This window comes from Ixodes scapularis, unplaced genomic scaffold (genome assembly GCF_016920785.2).
Source record: "Ixodes scapularis isolate PalLabHiFi unplaced genomic scaffold, ASM1692078v2 PGA_scaffold3__209_contigs__length_174095766, whole genome shotgun sequence".
Taxonomy (NCBI): domain Eukaryota; kingdom Metazoa; phylum Arthropoda; class Arachnida; order Ixodida; family Ixodidae; genus Ixodes; species Ixodes scapularis.
Window position 1 is genome coordinate 11,297,489 of NW_024609868.1, and position 9,177 is coordinate 11,306,665.

Below are 9,177 nucleotides of genomic sequence, written 5' to 3' on the forward strand. Positions count from 1 at the left end.
TAGCGCGAAATTGACGTCACATGACCTCAACACCAATTCAATTCCCAGCTACGTGACTTCAACGCCAAATCACCTCTCCGCTAGATTGTCATGTGATGTCCTTTTCCCTGCTAAATTTAGCGGAGAAACTGAATGGGAGGAGGAGGGGAGGAGGAGGGGCACACCCTCCCTTATTCCTCCTCAAGAGTTGAGCTCTAATTTCGCATTACAAAGATTTGTAAACATCTTTAATTTTTTTTAATTCCCTTTCTTCGGCTTTTTTTTTTTTTTTTTTTTTTGTTATCCCCCGTTTCCTCTCATCTCTCAGACATTACCGACGTCTCTACACAAACCGCCTGTGGGTGACCCCGGTGGCGTTGTTGACAGTGGCTGAAGATGAGCTCTATAAAGCCGCCCGCGTACACCGCGCACGGTTCCACAACTTCACAAAGTTCAATCTTCGCCTCGATTCCGAAGCGAAGATTTTGCCCTCAAATAACTCGTTCCCAAAGTTGTGAAATGTCACTTTGTCGTCACCAATAACTTCCACAAACGACGATCTTGCGACGAGAAAGTTAGAGTATTTACCGGCCGCCTAGGTACAATCTACGCATCATTGACTCTAACGCGGCGTAGGGATGTAGGGACACTCGGGCGAGACGTCATCAGTGCAGCCGTTCAATCGGCTGGCACCACGATGTTGCTCGCACGCGCTTCGATGGAGCTCGCTACGACTTTGTGTTTTACATTCTCGCTGGAATTTGAGGACCGAGAAGGCTTGGATGATTGACACCTCGCTCGGCTTGACGTCAGCGTCGCGAGGGTCCAATTAGCGCGTTCCGCAACTTTCGGACACAAAGTTGTGCTCGACGAGTTTAGCTACCCTGGTGTTCAAGGAGTTGCTGAGTTTACTTTCTGACCAACTGATGCTTGTTAAAGCATTCGACCTGCCGAAAACCCACTACGATTGAAATTTTGTATTTGTTTATTTATTTAATAGTACCTGGAAGACTCTAAAAGAGGTAATTAAACGAGGGGTGGGCAGCTGATATTTGTAGGTAAATAAGAAAATCATATACACTCATGCACATCAAAACAAAAATAATCAACAAAATATTAAAACAGAATATGAAAAAAGTTTAAACACACTTAAATTCAAAAATACTAGTTAATTGTGGATTTTAAAACTTTGCCTAACATTTTTTTAAGTACATTTACATTGTTAGTTTTGACTATGTTGTTGGGCAACGCGTTCCATTTAATTATTGTGAAAGGTATGGAACAATTAGCGTAACAAATTGTGGATGCATATATCGGTTGTATTTTACAGCTGTTATCTAATCTCGAAAAAAAAAAGAAGTATGAGGAGGATATACTTTATTTATAATTGGTGTATCATGGTGTTAAATCTTGTAAAACAATGTCGATCGAAATCTTTTCCGCCTTAAAGTGAGTTCAGGGAGGTTAGCTCGTTTACGCAGTTCAGACACGCTTGTGTAGAAAAAGTAATCGGAATAAATAAATCGCAACGCTCTTTTTTGGATACTTTCTAGTTAATCTTTCAGATACGTTTGCCACGGAGGCCATATGAATGCAACATAGTCTAGTTTTGGGCGTACTAATGTTAGATGTGCCATTTGTTTTACTTCAAGGGGAGGGGGGGGGGGGGAGGAGTCTTAAACTCCGTCGCAAAAAACCGAGTGTGCTGTTCGCCTTAGCAACAATGTAATTGACGTGGGTGATCCATGTTAGACCGGTGGTAAGGCGGAGACCAAGGTATTTATAAGATGACGATGAACCTAGTAGAATATAGTGAATGCTGTAGATAAGAAGACGGTGAACAATGGTGAGAATAGGTGAGTACCTTGCATTTATCTAGGTTCAGTGACATCTGCCGATCATCACACCATTGTGCAATGAATGACAAGTCAGTTTGAAGGGACACAAAGAGGGAGGTCATTGATGTAGATTAAAAAAAAAAAAAGAAGTGGTCCGAGAACGCGTTCTTGAGGAACGCCAGATGTTACGTTCGTTAAGGATGATACTGAGTTATTAACAACAGAATGACTGCCAAATGGAGGAACAAAACTATTCCAATTTTATTGCCGACTATTACTTCGTCTAGTTGTCTTTCGTTAGATGAACCAATGCATTTCACAGTCTTCCATTTCTTCGCTCAGAAAATGAGTTCCACCCTCTAACGTTCAAGCTTCCTGCAGTGTTTGGAAGTCTCCATTAAGCTGCAATAAATGGTACGCCGTGTCCCTTTCTCCTCGCCTACTTCTCCCCCGTTTGTTTTTTTGCGCTTTACATTAAATATGAATAAATTCCACTATTCCACATTGTTGCCTTAGAAAGAATTCAGAGTTGTGCCGCTCGTTTCGTTTTGGTGCGGTACGGCCGCTTTGAGGGTGTAACCGACATGATAAAAGAACTGGGATGGTCTACATTGGCATTAAGACGAAGAAATTTGCGCTTGAAGTTTTTATACAACATTTATAACAATAAAACTGGCATTAATAGCTCATTTTACTTATTACCACCAAATTATATCTCAAAAAGAAAAGACCACATTCATAAAATTAGAGAATACCGCACCAGGACGGAATTGGGCAAAAATTCTTTTTTTTGTTAAAACAATTAAGGAGTGGAATGCCTTGCCCAGTGCGATTGTGTGTGCCGCGAATTCAGAAATGTTTTTTCAGAGTTTATTCGCCCCCTGCGATAATGCCTGATGGCGCTGCAGGACAATGATGAATAAAAAATAAAAAATACACGTATAAGAAACAACGCCGTCTAAGTGTTTATCGTGTTTAAACATAAAAAAAAATTGTAAACTTGTTGCAATCCTGCTTTCTTATTACCTAATTTTAATAATAGACAACACTACGCCCTCGTGACTCGTCCTCGTCAAACTTCAGGAAGCGCACTGCACCCATGTCATGCAGGTTTCACGTTTGAGCCTTTTCAATCACTGTCTGCACAAAATACTGAAATGCACCTTACACTATACACCAGGAATGGACAAGCTGCGGCTCCCTCGCTACTACCCCGCCCCGTCCCCCCCCCCCCTCCCCCCTTCCCCCGCTAACTCCCGGTCACGCGAGCACTTCCCCAAAAAGCGAAATGGAACGCGTTTTAAATCGAAAGACAGATTGCGGTTTGGTTGTCTTGGGCTACTGCTACCTGACGTACAGTTTGACTGCTTTTGACTCGGATAGATTGGAAGTAGTTCGAGTTTCGTTTATTGCTGTAAACAAAAGTTTGCCCCCCCCCCCCCCCCCCCCCCCCCCGCCCCCCGCGGCTCTTGGAAGTTTCGTGGTTTTGTTTGCGGCTCTTAGACCGGGTCAGCTTGGCCACCCCTGTTATAAACGAATAACGTCGGGAGACAAAAATATATGTTTAGAGCTACGCTGGGTGTTTAACAGTTTTCCTGAGCTCGGAGTCATACTGAGTTCAGAGGGGGGAAACCAAAATTGTTGTATAATTATACACCCATCTTATTTCCTCGCTAGATTTAGGAGGCGCGTGATAATAAAATGAGGGTAATAGCGCAAACTAGCCTGTAAACGGTTATACTTAAAAGAAGAAAATCAAAATCCGAGCGTTTGCTACGTTTAGGGCGTGTGTCGCTGTTTATGACATTTCGTTTTATATAAAATCCCAGCTTTAGAACTGTTTTCGGGCAAAAGATTGTTTGTAAATACGCGCCACTATCGTACGCAAACACAATCCTGTAAACGACTTAATTTTCGCGAGGATCTAACTCTCGCAAATTTCGCTAATCGCATACAATTCGCGAAAAAGAGGTCCCGCGAACAATTCCGGTAAAATGTAAACACATTGGAATCTATATGGAGATCCCACCGCGTCGCGAAAATTAGAACCCGCGAATTAGTTAAAAACTTCACCTTTGATGTAAAACGCGAAATATTGAGCCGCCGAAAAATAAGTCGTTTACAGTATTTGTATATTTGTGGGCAAAAAAAAAAAAAAAAAAAGAAAAAGAAAAGGCCTTCCATTTTTTGTTTTTTGCAACTTCGGTAGCGTAGGTCGAAGTCGGCAGTTTTCTGGAAACGAACTTTGTCGGCAGACAGTTAGAATATCGCACATACTTGAGCGAATAAAAAAAAAATGTAATTATTCATAATTAAAACAGTGAGACAAGGGAAATAAAAGGCGACCTACACATGACAGTCTCATGTGGGGTGGTGGTATGTATGTCCAATTTTATTTCCTTTATTTCAAAACGTTTTTTTAAAATATGATTATGCACCAGCTCACCCGCGTTTTGATTCTTATTTCAGGTCATCCGTGCATCATGCCAATGCTGTAAGACCTATCGAGCAGGTTGCTTCAAGTGTCCAACCAAACTTGATTCCCCATGGGCGCTATAGATAAAAATACAATTGCAAAATAACAACAAAAAACAATCTCCGGTGAACAACAGTACTGGTATATGATACAGCAAAATATATAGAAATATTTTTCTCATTTTGAAAACTCGGACAACCCGAAAATTGATGAGCCTTATAGGCGACGAGGATCAAAATCCCTCGTGACTTCTAAACTTCCTTTCAGTAGAGCTCCGCAAGCGGCGAAAACTATATTTCCCACAGCGAGCGAAAGAAAGCGTCTCAGCGAGGCATGGGACAACGTCATGTTGTAGGGCGTGCCTCCTGTACACAACCGTCACGTGCCTCTTTTCACCACTCACATTCCCTTACGGGTACCGTAGTTTTTGCCCTCGCGGTATGTAGGCGATGCTGACACATTGTTCTCCCTTAGACACCCTGCTATCGCAGTGACTTTGCATGAAAACTAAGGAAAAACAAATACATGGCTCGTTTTGGAAAAGTTTTTACCGGGAGCACGGCAATCAATGACCCACCAGGACTACTGCCTACTTCCGTCACTGCACACGTGACTTCCCATACGCGGTTGCCCACAATGGCCATTAGAGCCAGCGTTGGTAGTGATTCCGTGACAGTGCACGCGCAAGGTCGTCTTCGTTGTGCTCCGACGACCAGTTCCAGTCGCAATGTCCGTGGCCCTGTTCAGCAGCGAACTTAGCGTTCCCTGCCGCGTAGTGAGGATGGTAGCCAGGCACATTAACCTACCCGTCACCATCAAGGACGTCGACGGCCCCGACCGCGATAGGTTTAAGGAAGAGCTCCTCAAGGTAAGAGGGGCATGCGTTTGGCATTCTTTTTTTAAAGGCTCAGAACTCAGAGCAGAAGAGAAAAACCTAATTTTAATGTTTCACCTCAATTTAAAAAAAAAACAAAAAAAAAACACACACACAAATCGGACCTCAATATTTCTCCTCTAGACGAATTTTTTTTTTTTTAATTTTACTTCTTGTCACTGACGATAGTTGTTCAGTCGTGCCGGAATACTGACACTCACGCAATATGAACTACAGAAGACTTTGGCAGATGCCAAAGTACGTAAAGGTGTCCTTTGTCTTAAAGTGCTTTGATGCTGTGTGGATCTTCTTTAACCAGTAACAACGGCTAAAATGCGTACATTATAGGCACATTTTGCGCAAAAGAACTTGGTATTCTCGTTTAATCTGTCCGCTTTACGCCGTCATTTACTTCGCAAAACCTGCGTCCGGTACAGCAATTTACGCTATGAAGATGTCGATACTTGTAAGAAGCCAAAAGCGCGCCTTTTATCTTTGAACTTTATTTCGACGTCTGGCGCATTCGATGGTTAGTGTCATTTATGTTCATGTTAATTAATGAAGTCGCTCCTACTCTTTCTTGAATCAGACGAGAGTAGGACTTCAATCTAACCTGACACTGGGAAAATAAATGACCAAACTCTTGTCTCTAACTAAGCGGAACCGTTATTTCACAAAATTGATTATATAGGCGCATGAAACCCTCTCCATGTCTTTCAAATTATTTTTAAATAAAGAAGTAGCTAATCTTGAAATGGTGGAGCGCTTTTTTGTTTCCAGTTTTGTATAAATTATGGAAGTCGTACGCAAGCCTGATTGCGTTTTTAATTTATAAAAAAAATTGAGGGAAATGAATTGACGGAAAGAGTTGTTATGCAAAGTCTGGAGGATCGTCGGAGAAATGTGAAGGGCTTTTGTTTAATCATAAGTTCGGAAACAAAGTGCTCCTTCTCGTTTTATTTGTTTAGCTTGTATCTATCTCCGCACTTTATTGAATTGCAGTTCGTATACTTTGTTTGTTTAGCGCAAGAGCCCACACGTGTCCCAAAGTGTTTGAAAACGTGCATCGATCATTGCCTTTTATCTTGACATCAGCCGTTTTTCTAATGAGTTTGGTTGAATAATAACAAAACGGAATTATAATTTAATCGAGCGGTATAAATGGGTAAATCGCTGCTAGAACCATGCACCCGACTAGGTTGGACTCCCGAATATCTTAGTCATTATTTCATATTCACAAAATACTATGAGTAGAAATCTACCTTCCCTCTTTTTTCAAAAGAAAAAAAAATCATGAGAAGTGACTCAGGCCTAATAAAATTTCTGTTGCTTGGGTTCTCTTAGATGAATCCGCCTCACGCTGTGCCCGTCCTCGTCGATGGCAGCTTCACTCTCTTCGAAAGGTACGACCCCTCGCATTGAGGAGCAGGGTTCTTCTTCGACCTTAGTGACTTCCTTTGTCACAGTCACGCCATCATCACCTACCTGGTGGACAAGTATGCCAGCGGCAGTCCCTTGTACCCGGAGGACATCGAGACACGCGCCGAGGTCATGAGTTACTTGATGTTCGACGTGGGCACCCTCAGCAGGAGAATGATCAACTACTTCGTGAGTATGATAGTACTCATTTGGATAACAGCCTAATGATATTTTTTTGTCATTTCGTGGGACAATGTAAAGTACGAAGATATCGTGAGTTTCGCATGGACACTAAAATGAACCAGTTGCTAAACGCTAAAGTTTTATCGCCGAAATTAATTAGGGAACATGCTACTCCCATAATTTGAATACTATAGTTAAGAAAACCAATATGAAAGTTCCACACTACAATAACACTCGTTGGCCAGAGGTAAGACCACTGCGGCTGTTCCTTGTAGTGTCGCTCTAGAAATCTGAATAGGGTCTCCGAGATTGCAGGTGGAGTGACTTGCAAGACGCCGCTGTCGTCCCGAGGCGCCTCGCTCTCCACTATTCACCTTCATAGCGATGTACTCCACACTTCATCGCTGTATCATCTTCTAAGGCACTGTTTATTAAAAAAAATGATGAGTAGTGAAATGTGGAAGAGACTCCCACAATTACGCTTGGAAGAGTGACGTAGTCATTTTAATCATGTCGTCACTGACTCGGCAGAATGCCCTTGGTGTGTGAGCCGGCCACCCAAGTGACGACGTGACTGTAACGATCACGTCACTCTTCTAAGCGTAATTGTGGTCAGTGCTTGTGGTACTCTTTTTGGCGTAATCTTCAGATCATAGGAAAAAAGAATATTCATAAATTAATATCTCACACACCATTATATTTTCTCAAATTGTTTAAATTGGTCTGGCCTCCCAATAGCAACTGGCGTCAATACTGCAATTGCAACAGGGTCCGACCCCTAGAACCAATAATTCACTAGTTAATAACAGATTTGAGTGAATTAGTAAACTGACGCTGGCGATTATCCCCTGATCTAACAATTTATTTTTTATCGGCCAAAACTGGTAAATACATAGTAAAGACGAACTCGCCCAACTCTCACCCCTTTTTTTTTTAAATAAGTATGTTCGAAATCACCCTATATACCCTACCCTGTTTTCCCAGTACCCGATCCTAGTTCACAAGGCGGAGCCCACCTCAGACGCCGAGACCCCGATGAAGGACGCTCTGCAGGTCCTGGGCTACTTCCTGTGCCACAAGCGGTACCTCGTGGGCGACCAGGTCACTCTCGCCGACATCGCCGTGGCCGGAACCCTGAGCTTCTCAGACGTAATCAAAGCTCCGTCTTCTTTCGTGACTACAGACCTTTCTAGAAAATCCCACAAGGCCTCTCGCCAACCCTACACTGCACTTCGCGCCGCGCGGAATTGTGGGGCAGTTCCGATGTACGCTTGGGACGGCTCGTACGGCAGCCTAGAATCGAGCCACTTCCAGGACGTACGGAGCACACATTCTGAAAGTGACTCGATTATTTCTCTCCTACCGCTGCGAGGTCAAACCACAAAGAAAGGAGAGCGAACGCATCCCGCAGCCGATACGCACCCTGTATATTTTTTGTCGCCCTGCTTTCTTTACGTTCTGAAATCGCAATATCGCGAATAAACACGAACCGCTTCTTCTATTTATGTGTACTCCCTCACGCGCCGTACATCGGATTGCCGTAGTGCATCAAAAACACGCCGGAAGGCGCTGTGTGTCTCCGGAACGGTCTATTCGCAGCATGCAGTCCCACAAACGTTTCCTTTACGCGCACCACCCATGTTAAATTTTTTTTTAACGAACAAATGTGCTTGTTGTGAGCATGCGCTGTGTACAGCCTGCTCAAATATACTGTCCAGTGAATGCTACCTGTTCAATGCATTTAAATGGCCGCAGTTACAGCGTGTCTTGGTGTCCAATACAGGCTGAAAGCAAAGTACTACAGTTTTCATTTGCAGACGATAAAAGCTGATGAATTTTGCAAATCACCGCGAAGAAGGCCACACGCCCATACTTTGTTTTTTTATCCGCACTTATTACATTTAGTTTCGCTGCGTCCTTCTACAGCTAAATCGAACTAAAGTAGTTCCCACTCTTATGACCACTTTCTTTTCACCCGAGAAAGCCTTGATGCTGCGGTATGCTGCTTCAGTGCGTGCTCCATCTGTCGCGAATACGCAGTCCCACCACTGAGTGTTTTAAACGTAAACTCAGCATGCGTTTTTTTTTTTTTTTTTAGGCTGCTGATTACAGCCTGAGCGCTTACCCAAGGGTTCAGCACTACTACCACTCCCTGAAGAAAGAGCTGCCATATTTCGTTGAAGAGAACAGCAAGGCTACTGAAATATTCCGGCAGACCGCGCGTTAGAACCGCGCACGGTTACCTTTTTCTAGAGCTTTGTTAAAACAATTTTCGCATTGTTCCCTCTGATTATTTTCATCATTGCGTATTGTTCGCAATATCATGCGTTGGTGTGCTGTAGGCACCGATGACAATAAAACATCGAAAACGACTTTTGTTTGTTTGGATCTCATGGGTGATGCATATT

The 9,177-nt window shown here is 43.1% G+C and overlaps 1 protein-coding gene across 1 annotated transcript; it reads left to right on the forward strand.

Annotated features, from left to right (window-relative positions):
* The first annotated feature begins 5,020 nt into the window (after positions 1-5,020).
* Positions 5,021-8,996, forward strand: LOC115315464 (glutathione S-transferase 1-like). The gene is made up of 5 exons (XM_042292554.1): positions 5,021-5,161; positions 6,512-6,570; positions 6,634-6,775; positions 7,754-7,918; positions 8,868-8,996. The coding sequence occupies exons 1-5, from the start codon at positions 5,021-5,023 to the stop codon at positions 8,994-8,996; spliced, it is 636 nt and encodes a 211-aa protein (XP_042148488.1).
* Positions 8,997-9,177: the final 181 nt, after the last annotated feature.

Excerpts from the sequence above, each read along its gene's own strand:
- LOC115315464 (XM_042292554.1), top strand. The coding sequence starts at position 5,021 with ATGTCCGTGGCCCTGTTCAGCAGCGAACTTAGCGTTCCCTGCCGCGTA. Across the intron at positions 6,776-7,753 it reads GGAGAATGATCAACTACTTC|TACCCGATCCTAGTTCACAA; the intron begins GTGAGTATGATA and ends CTGTTTTCCCAG. Across the intron at positions 7,919-8,867 it reads GAACCCTGAGCTTCTCAGAC|GCTGCTGATTACAGCCTGAG; the intron begins GTAATCAAAGCT and ends TTTTTTTTTTAG.